Genomic DNA, 19,643 nt, shown 5'->3' with positions numbered 1-19,643 from the left:
CCAGGCTTGGAGGCAAGTTTTAGTTGCATAAAAACCAGGTGTACTGCCAAACAGAGGCTTCTGTAGGCTGCCAGTCCACATAGGGGCTACCAATAGTTAATCACAACCCTTATATGGCACCACCTGGGAACAGTTTTCATGCTTGTGTTGCTCCCCAACTCTTTTTACATCTGAATGTTGCTCACGGGTGAAAAAAGGTTGGAGACCCCTGATGTAAACGATATAGGTCGAGCAACAACCTAGTCTGTGCAAGATTTTGAATCTTTTTCCCGTATGGGGGTGGGGAAAGTCAGGCCCCGTAAGTAGGCACCGGCAAGTCACGCAATCAGGGCACTTGTAGCACCCTAATTTTCTCTGGGAGGCTAGCCAACTGGATTCCGTGTTTGTAATGCCCTTAAAGTCTGTTCTCACCAGTAGGTCTCTGAGATTTCTGCCTCTCCTGTAACCCATCATAGGTCCCCTGACGGAGTGTAGGCTAAGAGAGTCGTCCAGGCTCAGCATGGGCCAGTGTTTGTTGATGCTGGCTGTTAAGTGACGGGAAGCTGTCGAGTAGGTCGTAGTAAAAATCAGGGTGTTCTTGGAACCCTCCTTATCCTTAGGGCTCGTTTGCAGAAGTTCAGCTTGCGTGTGGTGGAGGGCCCTCTCGAGTTGTTTGTATAGTGAGTCCTGTGTGTATCCTCTGTTGAGGAATCTGTCAAACATTTCTCGAAGCTGTGTTTCGGCTGTCTCTCTGGAGCTGTTATTGCGTATTACCCTTAGAAATTGTGAGTATGGGATCCCCTGGGTAGTACTTGGAGGATGGTTGCTTGCTGCATGTAGGATCGAATTGCGGTCAGTAGATTTTCTGAAGAGTCTGGTGCCAACTCCCGGGCCATCTAGAAAAATGTTCAAGTCAAGGAAATCGATGTTCAATCTGCTGTAGTTGAGGGTAAGCTTAATGGGACTGTCTCCCATGTTCAGAGCCTGATGGAATAAAAGTAGCTTTTCTTCTGAATCTGTCCAGATAAAAAACAAATCATCTATATAGCGGAAATAAGTGAGTATCGAATGGCCACAGTAGGGGACTATGTTCAGAGTCTCAAATTCCAACATGTAGATGTTGGCATAGGATGGTGCCAATGCACTGCCCATCGCCGTGCCCGCCACCTGTAGATAGAATGATTGTTCAAATCTGAAGAAGTTCCTTGATAGTGTGAGTTCCAGGAGTTGGATTAAGAGCTCGATAGGTACATCTCCAGGAGGTGAGGCTTGCAGAGCTCTCCTGCAGGCTTGTACCCCCTGATCGTGAGGGATCACTGTATAAAGGCTTTTAACGTCCATGGTCACCAAAATACTAGACTCTGGGATGGGTGGCAGCTCCTTCAGTCTTCTGATGACATGTCCAGAATCCTGTGTGTAAGAGGACATAGATTGCACCAAGGGCTGTAAGTAATAATCAATGAAAGTTGAGACAGATTGGTATAACGAGCCCACCGCAGAAATGATCGGTCTGCCCGGGGGAGCAGATAGCGACTTGTGCACCTTAGGTAAAGTATATAAAATGGGTGTTCGGGGGTATTTTGTCACCAGAAAATTAAATGTGTTCACATCTAACCACCCAGCATTCTTGGCCATCAGCAAAACTGAGTCAAGTTCCTTTTTGAATTTGATGGTGGGGTCGCCAGGGAGTAAGCGATAGGTGGCAGTATCAGAGAGTTGACCAAGGATTTCTGTTCGATAGTAAGCATAGTCTAAAAGGACGATAGCTCCACCCTTATCGGCTGGTCTTATGACAAGTTCTTTGTCGTCTTTAAGAGTCCTGATTGCCCGTCTCTCTTGCGAGTTGAGATTGTGATGAGGCCTGAAATCGTGCTTCATGTTGTCGATCTCTCTACTGAGGATGTTGCCAAAGGTTTTAATGGCTGCCGGGGGATTTGGAGGTTCAAAATTGCTTTTCGCCCGGAACTTGGGTATAGGAAGCTCTGTTGTATTTTTAAAATGTTCTTTAAGTTTGAGTTTTCTCTGGAACTTGTATACATCAACCAACAGGTCAAAAGGGTCGGGTGGGGACGAGGGTACGAAGGACAAACCTTTGGAAAGCAGTGAGGTTTCGCCAGGCTGGAGGATATGTTTGCTTAGGTTGAAGATTATGGTTTCTTCCCCCTGGGGGGTTTTCCTCTTATGCTTATGCCCTCCCCGCCGCGTGTGCCTTCTGTGTCTTCTTTTTCTTTCACCGCTTTTGATCTTGTGGCTACTCCTAAAAAAGAAGTGTTGTTGGTCTTGTTTTCTGGTCCGGTGTCTGAATCTGTGGATTGGTCAGAACTGTCTACCGAGGTAAAGGACTTGGGGATGCGTTTCTTACGTCTCAAAGGTACTCTATAATTATCCGATCTGAGCCCCATCAGCCACCCGTAAACTCGTCTCGCTTTATAATCATCAGACACCTTTTGTAGTTTGTTCTGCTTAAATGAAGTTAAGTCCTGTTTATATTTATCCACCAGCTTCTGGAGCTTGTCTAGCCAGTCAGAGGATGTGTCTGCTTTAAGTGTATCTAGGTGCTGTTGTTCCAGGACCCTGATCTCCTCTCTAGTTGTAGCCAGTTCTTTTCCAACCTGTTCCACTACTAATAAGATGAGGTCGAACGAACACCTATTAAGTATCCCGCAGCACTTCGCACAGAATTCTGGGCTGTTCCTCCCCAGAGTGGGAATATTGCTCACTCTGAAGCCCCTAGGGATCAGGCGCTGTCGATGGTAATTAGATAAATAAATACCATGCAGCAGTAAGTCCTGTTCTCTTTTCTTGAGATTCAAAAGATCATGGTAAATGTCAGTACTTGGTTTACTTACAGCAATGTCTTGCGGGGTAATGGAGAACAGTATTCTGTCTGCATCCTGTGTGGTGAACATGAAGTCATGGCTGGTATCGATGTCCAATGGTAGTTGTGATGAGTGTTCTGCCATAACAGGACAGGTCTCTTATGGAAATCTCAGGTTGGTGGAGGGAAACGCTCCTGGGGGTGTATCGTCAGGTGCCAGTGAGGGATGTTCAAAACTTATCTGGAAGCAAATCTGGTTCCCAAAAATAAACCTTCGTTTAAATGGTAACATAAAACTTACCCAAAGGTAAGTATGCGTGTGAGGGGTCCAAGTCAGACTTGAGCCCCTAGGCTGGGTGCGGAAAAAATGGCAAAATCCAGCAGGATTAGTCCATAGTTACAAAAATGCGTGTAGTCCGCACACCATGAAATGGAAATAACCTGGGTGCTAGTCCAAGTAAATAATGTGTAGCAAGCGTAGGATGACAGCACTCCAAGGATTTGACAAACAAAATATGGTATCAAAAATAGAATAGGTTTATTAGATCCGACGTTTCAGTTCCTCACAGGAACTTTCTTCAGGGAATACAGAACACAGTGCACAGTGGAACGCTTAAAACAACAATTTGGCGCCAAGCAAGGTTGCTAGGCAACAGTAAACAACGTGAGGGACACCATAGGACCCCAACCGTGTGGGGAAATATTTGGAGATTAAAAGCAAACAGCGCCTGATCCCTAGGGGCTTCAGAGTGAGCAATATTCCCACTCTGGGGAGGAACAGCCCAGAATTCTGTGCGAAGTGGTGCGGGATACTTAATAGGTGTTCGTTCGACCTCATCTTATTAGTAGTGGAACAGGTTGGAAAAGAACTGGCTACAACTAGAGAGGAGATCAGGGTCCTGGAACAACAGCACCTAGATACACTTAAAGCAGACACATCCTCTGACTGGCTAGACAAGCTCCAGAAGCTGGTGGATAAATATAAACAGGACTTAACTTCATTTAAGCAGAACAAACTACAAAAGGTGTCTGATGATTATAAAGCGAGACGAGTTTACGGGTGGCTGATGGGGCTCAGATCGGATAATTATAGAGTACCTTTGAGACGTAAGAAACGCATCCCCAAGTCCTTTACCTCGGTAGACAGTTCTGACCAATCCACAGATTCAGACACCGGACCAGAAAACAAGACCAACAACACTTCTTTTTTAGGAGTAGCCACAAGATCAAAAGCGGTGAAAGAAAAAGAAGACACAGAAGGCACACGCGGCGGGGAGGGCATAAGCATAAGAGGAAAACCCCCCAGGGGGAAGAAACCATAATCTTCAACCTAAGCAAACATATCCTCCAGCCTGGCGAAACCTCACTGCTTTCCAAAGGTTTGTCCTTCGTACCCTCGTCCCCACCCGACCCTTTTGACCTGTTGGTTGATGTATACAAGTTCCAGAGAAAACTCAAACTTAAAGAACATTTTAAAAATACAACAGAGCTTCCTATACCCAAGTTCCGGGCGAAAAGCAATTTTGAACCTCCAAATCCCCCGGCAGCCATTAAAACCTTTGGCAACATCCTCAGTAGAGAGATCGACAACATGAAGCACGATTTCAGGCCTCATCACAATCTCAACTCGCAAGAGAGACGGGCAATCAGGACTCTTAAAGACGACAAAGAACTTGTCATAAGACCAGCCGATAAGGGTGGAGCTATCGTCCTTTTAGACTATGCTTACTATCGAACAGAAATCCTTGGTCAACTCTCTGATACTGCCACCTATCGCTTACTCCCTGGCGACCCCACCATCAAATTCAAAAAGGAACTTGACTCAGTTTTGCTGATGGCCAAGAATGCTGGGTGGTTAGATGTGAACACATTTAATTTTCTGGTGACAAAATACCCCCGAACACCCATTTTATATACTTTACCTAAGGTGCACAAGTCGCTATCTGCTCCCCCGGGCAGACCGATCATTTCTGCGGTGGGCTCGTTATACCAATCTGTCTCAACTTTCATTGATTATTACTTACAGCCCTTGGTGCAATCTATGTCCTCTTACACACAGGATTCTGGACATGTCATCAGAAGACTGAAGGAGCTGCCACCCATCCCAGAGTCTAGTATTTTGGTGACCATGGACGTTAAAAGCCTTTATACAGTGATCCCTCACGATCAGGGGGTACAAGCCTGCAGGAGAGCTCTGCAAGCCTCACCTCCTGGAGATGTACCTATCGAGCTCTTAATCCAACTCCTGGAACTCACACTATCAAGGAACTTCTTCAGATTTGAACAATCATTCTATCTACAGGTGGCGGGCACGGCGATGGGCAGTGCATTGGCACCGTCCTATGCCAACATCTACATGTTGGAATTTGAGACTCTGAACATAGTCCCCTACTGTGGCCATTCGATACTCACTTATTTCCGCTATATAGATGATTTGTTTTTTATCTGGACAGATTCAGAAGAAAAGCTACTTTTATTCCATCAGGCTCTGAACATGGGAGACAGTCCCATTAAGCTTACCCTCAACTACAGCAGATTGAACATCGATTTCCTTGACTTGAACATTTTTCTAGATGGCCCGGGAGTTGGCACCAGACTCTTCAGAAAATCTACTGACCGCAATTCGATCCTACATGCAGCAAGCAACCATCCTCCAAGTACTACCCAGGGGATCCCATACTCACAATTTCTAAGGGTAATACGCAATAACAGCTCCAGAGAGACAGCCGAAACACAGCTTCGAGAAATGTTTGACAGATTCCTCAACAGAGGATACACACAGGACTCACTATACAAACAACTCGAGAGGGCCCTCCACCACACGCAAGCTGAACTTCTGCAAACGAGCCCTAAGGATAAGGAGGGTTCCAAGAACACCCTGATTTTTACTACGACCTACTCGACAGCTTCCCGTCACTTAACAGCCAGCATCAACAAACACTGGCCCATGCTGAGCCTGGACGACTCTCTTAGCCTACACTCCGTCAGGGGACCTATGATGGGTTACAGGAGAGGCAGAAATCTCAGAGACCTACTGGTGAGAACAGACTTTAAGGGCATTACAAACACGGAATCCAGTTGGCTAGCCTCCCAGAGAAAATTAGGGTGCTACAAGTGCCCTGATTGCGTGACTTGCCGGTGCCTACTTACGGGGCCTGACTTTCCCCACCCCCATACGGGAAAAAGATTCAAAATCTTGCACAGACTAGGTTGTTGCTCGACCTATATCGTTTACATCATTACATGCCCCTGTGGTATGTATTACGTCGGGAAAACATGTACAACATTGAAGGAACGGATCAGCAATCACCGCTCGTCCATCAGTAAAGCCCTGAAAGAAGGCAAAGCCTTGCAGCCAGTAGCTCAACATTTTCTGTCCAAAGGGCACACTCTCCCTACCTTCAGGTGTATGGCGATCGACCATCAACCACCCCTGGCTAGGGGTGGTAACAGGGACCAGGCATTACTCAGAAGAGAATCCAGATGGATTCATAAATTGGACACTGTGGCCCCCCGAGGACTTAACGAATTATTGCCCTTGGGATGCTTTGTCTGATTCTCTAGATGTACTATATTCTGTGTTGATGCATTACATCCCTGTTAATGTTTGTTTCAATTCTTATCTGCCTGCTAATTGTCACAGTTTTTATGCTGCAACAATGTTGCTTTACTTTCCAGACCCATGACTCACTATATTTGATCATTGGCGCTTCTGATTCACCTTTGGAAACCAGGTAAAATGGAGCGGAAGGGTTGGCTCCTCCTACAAGAGCTAGTGATGGTCCTAATATGTGGGCAAACAGGCAAGGTGTCATGGCGATCTAATAGGCACAGGTGGTAACAGAGGGCTCAGTCTCCCGCATACTTATAGGCACGGACCAATGGTAGAGATGTGCGCAGCACCGCACCTATGTGCGCTGCAGCCACTATACTACTGGGTCCCAGCCTCTGTATTAATGAAGCCGCTGCACGTTGCTAGGGGAGATGAGCCGAGCTACCGTTGGGAGTTCCCACCATGCGTGTCAATACGCACCGCCCCACTGATGCCTGTGTGGTGAATGACCGCACCCACCTCTGAAGGTCCATATATGGGCGGTACGACACGCCCCCCATGCTCTCTGTACTATACGCGTTATTATCCTGGTTTCCTGTCATTTCTGGCGCAAGATCAATGTGAATAGGTCTGATATTTTACTCCACAACCATGTTTGCTTTTAATCTCCAAATATTTCCCCACACGGTTGGGGTCCTATGGTGTCCCTCACGTTGTTTACTGTTGCCTAGCAACCTTGCTTGGCGCCAAATTGTTGTTTTAAGCGTTCCACTGTGCACTGTGTTCTGTATTCCCTGAAGAAAGTTCCTGTGAGGAACTGAAACGTCGGATCTAATAAACCTATTCTATTTTTGATACCATATTTTGTTTGTCAAATCCTTGGAGTGCTGTCATCCTACGCTTGCTACACATTATTTACTTGGACTAGCACCCAGGTTATTTCCATTTCATGGTGTGCGGACTACACGCATTTTTGTATATATATATATATATATATATATGCAGGAACATGTCTGGGAATTGAAATTGCTGTATCTTGGTTATGTGCTGAAAATGCTCTTTTATGTGCACATTTTAAACTTGTGTGCACATTTTTAAAAACTGTGTGCTCAGGTCAGAATGCATGCAAAATTTTGTGTGCACTGACCTCAAAATTTGTGTACGTGTTCACAAGCGCACAGCTTAAAAGGAAAACTGAAAATAGGTATGGAAACCCTTTTCAATTTGAAGAAAATAATAATAAAACAGTACTTTGTACTTGATCCTAACTGAGCTGGATATTGGTGGCAGCTTAGTTAGGATTTATTTTTAACAGACTTAGGGGGATATTTACTAAACTCCGAATTCAAAAATCATGAAAAATTTGTGATTTTTTTTTATAAAATCTGACTTTTGAAAAAAATCACAAATGTTTCGGAATTTATTAAACCCCAGAGGATGGAAATTTCAGAATCTGAAAATCCGGCATCTCAGACCTGTCTAGGTTGCATATAAATTTTTTGATGTGTGCTTGGTTTTCGGGTGAAATTTCCAAAAAAATCTTGAAAATCTTATGGAAAAATCCAAAAAAATTGTGAAAATCTGATTTTGTTTTCTCGCAAAGCAAATTTTAGGGAAAATGTAATAATATATAAGCGTAAAAAACCCGAGCCGATTTGATCGGAGTTTGTAGCAGAAAATATTGAGATAAATTCGGACTTTGATAAATAACCCCCTTAAGGTATGGTGATCTACATTACGGAAAGATCACACATCTAGAAAACCCAGGTTCTGTACCAGGAAATAAATAAAATTAAATAGAGATAGAGTAATATGTGTGCAAAAATGTCTTTGTATGTGTTAAATGTTTAACAAATTACATCAAATGTATCCACTCAAAATACCAAGAAAGTCTGTAAATATTTTAAAATATGGAAAATATATGAAAATTTTCTCCAGATGGAACTTTGGAAATGTAAGCAACAGCTAAAATCACACAAAATGAATAAACACCCATGCATACACCAGCAAGATGGTCAAAAAAAGCTATGAGCATACTAGCTTGGCAGTGGAACTTTGCTTAAAGGAGAAATCAACCCGTGGGGAAAAAACACCTACCCCCCACCCCAGGTAGACCTCCCTCCCTCCTCCCCCCAGGCTAACTACCCCCCCCCGGGGAGATGCCCCATACTTCATCTTCCGCATCCTCTGTAAGATGACTGGGAGATCGGAATTTCTGTGCATGCGCAGTTGCAGCAGTTTGCTGGTTAATCTCTCATTTTACAGAGATCGTGGAAGATGGATGCGTGGAATAGGGATGTAGCGAACGTCGGAAAAAAAGTTCGCGAACATATTCGCGAACTTGCGCAAAAACGCGAGCGGTTCGCGAACGGTTCGCGAACCCCATAGACTTCAATGGGAAGGCGAACTTTAACATCTAGAAAAGACATTTCTGGCCAGAAAAATGATTTTAAAGTTGTTTAAAGGGTGCAACGACCTGGACAGTGGCATGCCAGAGGGGGATCAAGGGCAAAAATGTATCTGAAAAATCTGCCTGTGTGTGCTTGGAAGAGATAGTGTAGGGGGAGAGCTGTTAGTGATTTCAGGGACAGATGATAGTAAGTTTGCTGGCTAGTAATCTGCTTGATACTGCTCTGTATTGGAGGGACAGAAGTCTGCAGGGATTTGAGGGACATTTTAGCTTAGGTAGCTTTGCTGGCTAGTAATCTACTGTTCTCTTTAAACAACTGCCATACGTTGACCTTGTAGGCATTGTTTGCCCAGTTTTTTTGGACGCAGCCACTGAAGCACAGTTGCCAGAAAAAATATGCCATATAAATGCTGAAAATAGTCATTTTTCGCCATTACGTAAAATATATTATGGCTGCTTGAAAAAAGTGACTCCGGTGTTTTTTCTGGAGACGGTAATATTATGGATATTTAGACAGAATGGGAACAAGGTCACACAGCTCGATGGCGGGTTGAAGAAAACAGTGTGCAAATAATGCCTACAAGGCCAACGTATACACTACTACAGCGGTGGATACGGATTACGTAAAATATATGAATGCTGCTTGAAAAAAGTGACTCCGGTGTTTTTTCTGGAGACGGTAATATTATGGATATTTAGACAGAATGGGAACAAGGTCACACAGCTCGATGGCGGGTTGAAGAAAACAGTGTGCAAATAATGCCTACAAGGCCAACGTATACACTACTACAGCGGTGGATACGGATTACGTAAAATATATTATGGCTGCTTGAAAAAAGTGACTCCGGTGTTTTTTCTGGAGACGGTAATATTATGGATATTTAGACAGAATGTGAACAAGGTCACACAGCTCGATGGCGGGTTGAAGAAAACAGTGTGCAAATAATGCCTACAGGGCAAATAATGCCTAAAGGTCAACTTATACACTACTACAGCGGTAGTAAATAAAAAAAAGTAAAATAAAAAAAAATGAATATTAAAAAAAAAAAATTAAAGTTGGTGCTGCTGAACTACTAGGAGCAGCAGATTAGCACACCAGTCCCACTCCCCAACACTGCTAGACTAATAGCACTGGGCTCTTATAGTAGTAGTAGTAGTAGTAGTAGTAAAACAACAAAAAAATAAATAAAAGCAGTCCTTACAAGGACTACTGTTATTGCAGCAGTCAGCAGATGAGATCAGAAGCAGGACAGCTGCCCACTGCAGCTACATACAGAGCACTGCAGTAGAAGGTAGATTACTAGCCAGCAAAGCTACCTAAGCTTAAATGTCCCTCAAACCCCTGCAGACTTCTGTCCCTCCAATAACAGAGCAGTATCAAAACGATTACTAGCCAGCAAACTTTCAACTGTCCCTGAAATCACTAACAGGCAGCAGCTCTCTCCCTACACTATCTCTTCAGCACACACAGGCAGAGTGAAAAAACGCTGCAGGGCTTCGGTTTTTATAGGGAAGGGGAGTGGTCCAGGGGAGAGCTTCCTGATTGGCTGCCATGTACCTGCTGGTCTGGGGTGAGAGGGCAAAAAAAAGCGCCAACAATGGCGAACCCAAAATGGCGAACGTCGCGCGACGTTCGCGAACTTCCGGCGAGCGCGAACACCCGATGTTCGCGCGAACAAGTTCACCGGCGAACAGTTCGCGACATCTCTAGCGTGGAACTCCGTTGGAAGAATTTGTGCCGAGGGGTAAGTATGGAGTATGGGGCATCTCCCCGGGGGGCGTAGTTAGCCTGGGGGGAGGACGGAGGGAGGTCTACCTGGGGTGGGGGGTAGAGGATTTTTTCCCCACAGGTTGATTTCTCCTTTAAAGGTCGCCTATAGCCCGAAAATCTTTCCCCCCACCAAGTGTGCAGGCTAATAGAGAATGTGGGCTAATGGCATCAGAGCACGGTCTGATGCCATTTCTAAGCATATGCTGTTTTATATGCTGAGTTAAATTATCTTACAGAGGATTTAGAGAAGTAAAGGACAAGCATTTATAGGGTACTTGTTGCCCAAAAATATTTTCTCCCACCAAAGGTTCGGACTAATAGAGTCTGCATTCTGTTTAGTGGTAACAGTTTTTTTTAAATTGCCTCCTGCCCAGCGCTAGGGCACCTGCAACGGGAGGGACCTCCCGGTTCGAGCAACCCTGTTGGGGCACACACATGTGCATAATGAGTGATTGCCACAACATGCTCTTTATGCTCGTGATGTCATAAGCTAATTCTGCACATGGGCACTGCACAACATGGCTGCTCGCACCAGGAGCTCCTGCTGTTACACTCAACTGGAGTCAGGGCCGGAACTAGGGGTAGGCAGAAGAGGCACGTGCCTAGGGCGCAAAGGTAGAGGGGCGCCAGGCACTTACCTCTTCCGACGCCTTCCCCTAGTTCCAGAGGCAGTGGTAGCAGTTTTCCGCTCCCCTGCGCATGCGCACTTGTGCACCCCCGATGCATGCGCATGCGCTTCCTTGACGCATGCGCACTTGCGCGTCGCGTCCTTGGCGCATGCGCAAATGGTGGGTGGGGGGGCGGAGTAGACGCTGGGTTGCCTAGGGCAGCCGGCCTTCTTGGCCCGGCACTGACTGGAGTGCAGGCTCTATTAGCCTTTGGTGGGGGAAAATATTTTTTTTCGCAACAGGTGACCTTTAAATGCTTGCCTGTTACTTCTCTAAACCCTCTATAAAATAATTTGGCCAAACTCAAAACAGCATATGATTAAAAATGGCATCAGACCATGCTCTGACTTTTTGGTTAGACCTAAATGTACAAGATTGATAGATAAAGTAAAAAAAAGTCAGTTAACAGGATTTTAGGAGGTAGAATACTGCAATCACAATTCATTATCACAAGGGAGGCTGTACAGTATGGGACATCTTTATAGAAGACAGTAAAGCCTGACAAATAACAATTACAGTATACCTACATAAAATATATAGTCAATCTATAACAATAATCCTACAATATTCCATGCCTCAATGAATGAGGCAACTCATACCTGCTTATTAGTCTCAGATACAACATCATCTTGAAGAAACTCTCCTGGAACCTCCAGTCTGACCAAGAATCGTGACAAGTAAGCCCTCTTCTTCAATTCATTAGTTCGCTGGAGTAGCCAGTACAACACTGGATGAATTACAGGTTTGCTTCCAACAACTAATCCTTGGCGAAATACACTCCTTGAAATAAACAAACAAAATAAATGATTGAATACATTCAATAACAATAGTTTATAATTCTTTCTGAAATACGCAAATAAAGACTATCCCTCATATGTAATATAAGGCACTAAGAAGCACATTTATCAAGGGTTGAATTTCAAATTAATATTCTAGTAATAGACTATGGTAAACGTATGAGATCCACAATCTGGAAATCTATAATTCAGAAAACAATCACGTTAGGTATATTTAACCTTTGAATTCTTTTTTGCACACTTTATGTATAATGATCTAAATTATGGAATAATCCCTTACCTGGAAAACCCCAGGTCCGAACCATTTTGGATAACAGATCTTATACCTGTATTTAAAAAAACGTGCTATTTGCTATGCAATGTGGCAACTGCAGCTCTAAATGGATTTTTCCACTGCCATAAAAGAGCTACTATATACAAATGGTATTAGGAAAGTGGGCACTTGTCCCAAAAATTGGACTCTGAAGCATTGCTAGTAAAATAGATATTTCTTCAAAATAAGGAGCCTTTTTATTTATAAATATTGTTGTAAATGATTGTAAATGATTATTCTTTATAACACCATGTTACAGGGGATTTAGGCAGTAGCAACGTTTTCATGGGGTTGAGGGAGAACAAATACTGGAAACTGGTATAACACCTACCAAAAAAAACTAGTGTGGAAGTATGGGTTATAAAACTGAGAATGATGCCTTCTCCAGCATCCATAAATAGGTCAGCCAGACAACATTTGGGTATTGTAACTGAGAACAACAACAACAACAAAGTTCTATATCTACCCTGCAGCCCTCTGAAGATGAGCTAAGTCAGTCAATTTGGCAGAAAGGTTCAGCTTTCTGTTATATATATGTTATATATGAGCTAGAGCGTAATTGGCACTTACATATCTCCTATGTTTCCTGGAGGTTTATACTTCATAATTCCAAGAATACTCAACATGCGTTTAGCAGTCTGATCTGGCATCTCCTCTCGAATGTCAACGGAGTTCTATAACCAAAGAATGCATTACATGATATAGGTAAGAATTGTCAGTCATTTTATTGACCATTAATTTAAAAAAAAAGAAAAAAAAAAAGCTATTTTAGCAAAAATTTTATTTTAAATCATTTTTAAATCAGCTGTAATAAATATTGGGTCAAGGATGCAGGGTGAGCTATGAAACGATTTGAGACAATGTACCAAGAAAAACAAGAAATAACCATGCTGCAGTGGGTAGGTGTTGATTATACATACCTTCATCCGCACATTAAAGTGCTGTTTTGTACTTTTAAACTCACGCAATCATTTTATTTATTTAAATATTGTTGACTGTGTGAGCACTGGAAACAATCAACTATAATTAAAACACATTTAATATCCTGACTCACAATAATAGCACCACTTCCTAACACATAATAATCTATTGTATACTAACTAGTGTTTCTTTATGACCTATACGGCTTAAATTTTATTTGTTCTGTAATTTCCATTTGGTTTATCCTAGCATCCTCTTCACTGTTCCCTCAACAACCACCCCATTTGTTTTTCCTCATTGTTTCCTTACCTCATGGCCATGCTCCATTCCCATGCATACACTATCCTCAGCTTTCCCTTCCTTCAGTGATTGTCCTCCTACCATACCATAAATAGCACTCACTCTCTGTAGTCAAAATTCAGCAAAGGGCTAATTTTATTAGGTATCCATTAATACTTAGATATTGCAGCCTGAACCATTAAAGTTTTTGCCCTATTATCCAACCAGATTAATCTTTTCTCTTTCCCATGGTTTAATCATAAATGTACTATTTAAATACATTTTTAAACTAATGTCATATATGCATTTGAAATTTTACCAGTAAAGTCTTATTTATTTAAAAAAAAAAAATTAAAAACCTTGAATCTGAAAACCTTGATAGCACGCAAAAGTGAAATAACATTCTACCCATCCTTTACAATGTCTGCCAACTTTCAAATTAGTCTTGAGAACTCAAACTGAAAAATAACTTGAATACAACTCTACATGAACTTACTAGCTTTTAAATTAATATTAGTTTGATTTTTTTGTGTGGTGTTGAAAGTTGTCACATCCAAATTATTGCATCAAAAAAATAATTTTGAATTGCATTAAAAATCCAAATTTGAATATTTCATAATTCTGCGCCTAAGAGTTTTAAACCAGCTTTCACAAATTAATGTGGGGCAACAAAAAGACTTGCCAAAGACTTGACTTTTGTCTGTACTGACAAAACTAGGCTGGGGGCTTTGCCTAGACAATGACTTTCAAAATAACCGACTCCAATGAAAAGCTGCATAAAGGGAGAAAGAGAAAAACTGCTGAGAGAGAGATTGACTAAAAACACCAGCCTCTGATGTCACCTTCAAATTATATGATAATCCTAAGGATTCACTTACTTTTGCCACATGCAGATATGTTATTGGATCATTTTTTTCAATAAATACATGGTTCATCTGTTGAAATGGGTTTTCTTTATATAATTTTAGGATTTGTTTGAAAATTAGATGATCTTTTAGGTCACATTCATATAAAACTATAAAAAGTACTCACAAACTTTCAAGCACCACTGTATAACAACTCAACTCCAATTCCCTATTAAAACCCAGTCACAGTCCCAAGAATAAATATGCAAAAGGATGAGGGAGTTGTTAAGGTCACCCTTTCCAACATTATGCTGCACCTTGTCAATGACTTGAAAGCTAATACATAGATCTTTATCATGACATTCTATTAAGTTCTTAGCTAAGGCAGATATATGTTTGCTAATAGGTTTGATTGTTTTTCCAACATTTAAGTACAAATGCAGAATGCTCAAATTAATGGGTGTATTGACATTATTGATTAAAGGTACAATCCTCACAATTTTGCATATTAGCACTGAGCGCCAATGCACCTACCCAGTTTGCTCTCATAAAAAGTTGCAAATCAATACTTAGCAGTGACTCCAGTATTCCAATAACAGACTGCATCACTTGTGCCAAATGAATAGTATGTTAACAGCATTTGTTGATGCATTGCAAATGTGAGCTGTAAATTAAACCTAATTTAGAAATCATGCATGTACAATGAAGTTCACACCAAAACTGTGGTGGTCACAAATTGACACGTATCTGCAGTTATTCTGGGTGGAAAACAATGAACTGTGAGGAAAAAACATGACAATTTGCATGTGAAAATTGCATTTTGCACATTGCACTTAAAGTGGACCTGTCACCCAGACACAAAAATCTGTATAATAAAAGTCCTTTTCAAATTAAACATGAAATCCAATTTCATTTTTTTATTAAAGTATTCATAGCTGCTGTAAGCTCATTTAAAAATCTCAGATGTCAATCAAATATTGTCTGCCCCTCCTCTATGCCATGGGCATAGAGGTGGGGCAGACAATTACTTTCACTTTCCATTCAGCACTTCCTAGCTGTCACTGCTCTCCACACATTCCCCAGTTCTCTTTACCATTTAATTGTGTAGCCAGGGCATGGGGATGGACATTGGGTCCCCCATTCTGGTGCACAAACAAGATTCTGAGATGATGCAAGGCTTTCCTTAATAACAGTGTCCACAAAATGGCTGCTGCCTACTTGCTATCATTTTGAATTCCCAGACTGAAGGAAACACGATTCAAATCATTTAAACAGTGTAATTAAAGTTCATTTTGCTTGACTAATGTGATAAAATAGGATTTTGAATAATTTTTTTGGGTGACGGGTCCCCTTTAAGTTCCAGGCTCCAAAAGAACGACTTAACCATCAATATCAATCTCCTTAACCATCAATATCATTGTCCTAGTCCATTTTTTAAGTCTACTGATTAGAAAAGTGTAATGTGCAACATCCTCCATCAGTCTATGTATATATTGGCTATTACATGGATTTTCATATTTGTATGACACTTTCAATGTTGTGAATTTAAAACCATGTATTATAATGGATGTTACAGGGAAAAGGGGTAAGACAACAAATATTAAGGACTGTATGTTTTCCCACAGAAGATGTCAGCCTAAGTCATCATTGCACAGTGGATCAAATTTAAATAGAAAAGTAATAACAAATATGTCAGCCTTAGTGACCATTACACATTGGATCAAATGTAAATAGAAAATTAATAAAAATATTTACCTTTGGGTCAATTTCTGCAAGAACATCATTCAAAACCTGTAATAACTGCATGGGTTCCAGTGAATCAAAAGTTATTAAGTTGTAGTTTCTCTTAAAAGGTTCTTTGTTGAGCTTTTCAACAATGAGTTTCAGTTGGTCACTCATCTTCAATGGAGTTTCAGACCTAAGAGAAGTATATTTAGGCCATGAAGCACTTAAATAAACCACACAAACAAAATGAACAAAAAAATAAACCACACAAAACCAAGCAGGTTTGGATTGGCCCCCAATGAGAAATTCAAGTGGAGTAAGGGGGGGGGGGCTTGTGACATTGGCCATGGTGGTGGGGCCAGGGTCAGACTGGGCCGGCAGGACACTGTGAGAAAACCCGGTGAGCCCCCGGGTCTTGTGGGCCCCACCGGCTCAGATCCCCTCCCTGCACCCGTGCCTCTGTTCCTGACACTGCAAAAATGCAAAGTGCGTGAGCACACGAGTGGTGGGGGCCCTGAGGTAGCAAGACTGAAAGAAATTCTATAATATACAATATAGAACAGATCTGTAAACCGAGCCAAAGTCATGTGGGTATTAACAATCCGGTCCTGGATTTTTATTGAAGGGCACCTGTTGGGTAAAAATGTTGTCCCCAATCAAAGATGCGGCCTAATAGAGCCCTCATTCCGGTTGGGGATAACAGTAATTTATTTTTTTTAAAAATTGCTGCCTGCCAGCGCTATGCTACCCGCACCGGGAGGGAGTTCCTGGTGCAAGCAGCCATGTCCGGTCACTCGCATGCACTGAATGAAAAGCTGCCCAGAGTTGCTCATTTTGCGCATGCACGTGACGTTACATGCGTGTTATGCGCATGCGAGTGGCCGGACATGGCTGCTCACAAGGAGCTCCCTCCTGGTGTGGGTAGCGTAGTGCTGATGGGGGGTATTTTTTTTAAAAAAAACTACTGTTATCCCCAACCGGAATGCATGCTCTATTAGCCCGCACCTTTGGTTGGGGATAACATTTTTACCCAACAGGTGCCTTTTAAAACCGAATTCCTCTTCCCTGGAAATGACAACATAAGACAAGGCAGTCCCTGCACTTCCTCCCAGTCAATTTCATATAAAACCACTTTTATTAAAGGTACTTTAATGAAAACGCACTTTTGTATAGTTGCTTTCTATACTGCTCAGTTCTTGTTTCCTTCTTTTCAGAAGTGAGCACTACTGCACCTAGTGACGCAGGAGAACCCTGGAGCTATGAGCACCCTGAGCACCTTGCATCAATCGCCTCAGCATGGTTGTCACTTGAACCAGACAGCCTGGTTTTTGAAGGGGCTGTCCAGTTCAAAACTTCCCAACCAGTTTTGGTAGGTTAAAAAAATGGGACAAATGTCACCATTGACACAGAGTGTGACACTGTGGCCTGCCCCAAAATTATATTGGACAGGCCAAAAATGTATACCCCTTTTGTCACCAACCTCCCACTGTCTGGATTTGAATTAGGACAAATATGCCAACTCTACTCGCACGCTGAACACTAGAAATGATGTCAGGCAGATTTACAGAACAGATCTGTAAACCGAGCCAAAGTCATGTGGGTATTAACAATCCGGTCCTGGATTTTTATTGAAGGGCACCTGTTGGGTAAAAATGTTGTCCCCAATCAAAGATGCGGCCTAATAGAGCCCTCATTCCGGTTGGGGATAACAGTAATTTATTTTTTTTTAAAAATGCTGCCCGCCAGCGCTATGCTACCCGCACCGGGAGGGAGTTCCTGGTGCAAGCAGCCATGTCCGGTCACTCGCATGCACTGAATGAAAAGCTGCCCAGAGTTGCTCATTTTGCGCATGCACGTGACGTTACATGCGTGTTATTCGCATGCGAGTGGCCGGACATGGCTGCTCACAAGGAGCTCCCTCCTGGTGTGGGTAGCGTAGTGCTGATGGGGGGTATTTTTTTTAAAAAAAACTACTGTTATCCCCAACCGGAATGCACGCTCTATTAGCCCGCACCTTTGGTTGGGGATAACATTTTTACCCAACAGGTGCCTTTTAAAACCGAATTCCTCTTCCCTGGAAATGACAACATAAGACAGGGCAGTCCCTGCACTTCCTCCCAGTCAATTTCATATACAGTAAAACCACTTTTATTAAAGGTACTTTAATGAAAACGCACTTTTGTATAGTTGCTTTCTATACGGCTCAGTTCTTGTTTCCTTCTTTTCAGAAGTGAGCACTACTGCACCTAGTGACGCAGGAGAACCCTGGAGCTATGAGCACCCTGAGCACCTTGCATCAATCGCCTCAAAATGGTTGTCACTTGAACCAGACAGTCTGGTTTTTGAAGGGGCTGTCCAGTTCAAAACTTCCCAACCAGTTTTGGTAGGTTAAAAAAATGGGACAAATGTCACCATTGACACTGTGGCCTGCCCCAAAATGATACTGGACAGGCCAAAAATGTATACCCCTTTTGTCACCAACCTCCCACTGTCTGGATTTGAATTAGGACAAATATGCCAACTCTACTCGCACGCTGAACACTAGAAATGATGTCAGGCAGATTTCTAAAATATTTGCCCCTACTGTGCACAATCTGTGATGAGGGGATCATGCAGCTGCATTCATTTTGCTGAATCACCCACAATCATGGTGGGCACAGCCCAGAAGCCTCAAAAGCATTGTCTTTTTGCAACCGCAATGACACTGGAATTCTGGAGGAAAAAAACATGCACCCAAAATTGGACTTGCAGACATACAAGAGCCCTATGCTGTAAAAAATACCAGATACTGTATGTCTCATTATCCCCATCATGGCATGGAGAATAGCTGACATGATCTGCACAGTAGAACATTGTAGGATGAGCATAAAGAGTATAATCAGAGTTACTTGATCAGCACTGGAACATTGCATTACTGACTTTATATGGCAGTATTTTATTTGCAGCATTATGGACACAAATAACCGATGTAACTAGACCAAGTCTGGCATCTGGAAATCGTGAAGCCATTTTGATCACTGGCATATTGCCATTTTTAGGAAATCTGTAAAGAATGATCGTATTAGAAATCAATAAAAGGGTGCTACGCGGCGAAGCAACATCAATTCGTTACCTGACAACAGCAAAAGGTTCTCCGCAACAAACGCGCTTGAGACGGTTACCTTGACGACGCTTCCGTTAGTCTGTGACGTCGCTTCCTAGAATTAGCCGGGTTCTACAAGTGAGACGTGCTTTCATAACTGGATTACGGCTTTGAATTCTGGTGTTGTAGGGCCACCTGGAGTTCAAAGTATAGCATAGCAGTTTCTAACAAAAAATTCAGAGAGAGAGTGAGAGAGAATTTCTTGGATGGATACAAATATTTTTAAAAAAATGACTTTTTGGGGAGGCCAGATGTAGTATGGCCTTAAAGGGGATATGAACCCACAAAATGAATTGATGTACAGTTGGGGGACTATTTATTATGCTGTGTTAATGTATTTACTATGGGTAAATGGTGTCAAATAAATGGACAATTTATAAAGCCCTGTAGATTCTTTTACACACTTAATTGACCCCGTTGAC

The 19,643-nt window shown here is 42.5% G+C and overlaps 1 protein-coding gene across 3 annotated transcripts in view; it reads right to left on the bottom strand.

Annotated features, from left to right (window-relative positions):
* ift81.S (intraflagellar transport 81 S homeolog) overlaps positions 1-19,305 on the bottom strand; it is a 56,927-nt gene extending 37,622 nt beyond the window's left edge. For 2 of the 3 annotated variants that reach the window (XM_018244202.2, XM_041580373.1), the window contains exons 1-4: positions 19,192-19,305; positions 16,110-16,272; positions 12,880-12,983; positions 11,799-11,979 (exon numbers count right to left, since the gene is read on the bottom strand). In XM_018244202.2, coding sequence (XP_018099691.1) covers positions 11,799-11,979; positions 12,880-12,983; positions 16,110-16,253 — 429 coding nt within the window. In that variant the 5' untranslated portion in view covers positions 16,254-16,272; positions 19,192-19,305. The remainder of the gene's footprint in view (positions 1-11,798; positions 11,980-12,879; positions 12,984-16,109; positions 16,273-19,191) is intronic. The other variant, XM_018244203.2, reaches the window with a different exon arrangement.
* Between the last annotated feature and the right edge of the window lie 338 nt (positions 19,306-19,643).

Source organism: Xenopus laevis, chromosome 1S (assembly GCF_017654675.1).
Source record: "Xenopus laevis strain J_2021 chromosome 1S, Xenopus_laevis_v10.1, whole genome shotgun sequence".
Classification (NCBI taxonomy): Eukaryota; Metazoa; Chordata; class Amphibia; order Anura; family Pipidae; genus Xenopus; species Xenopus laevis.
The sequence above is the reverse complement of the archived record's forward strand: the minus strand, read 5'-3'. Positions and strand labels throughout refer to the sequence as shown.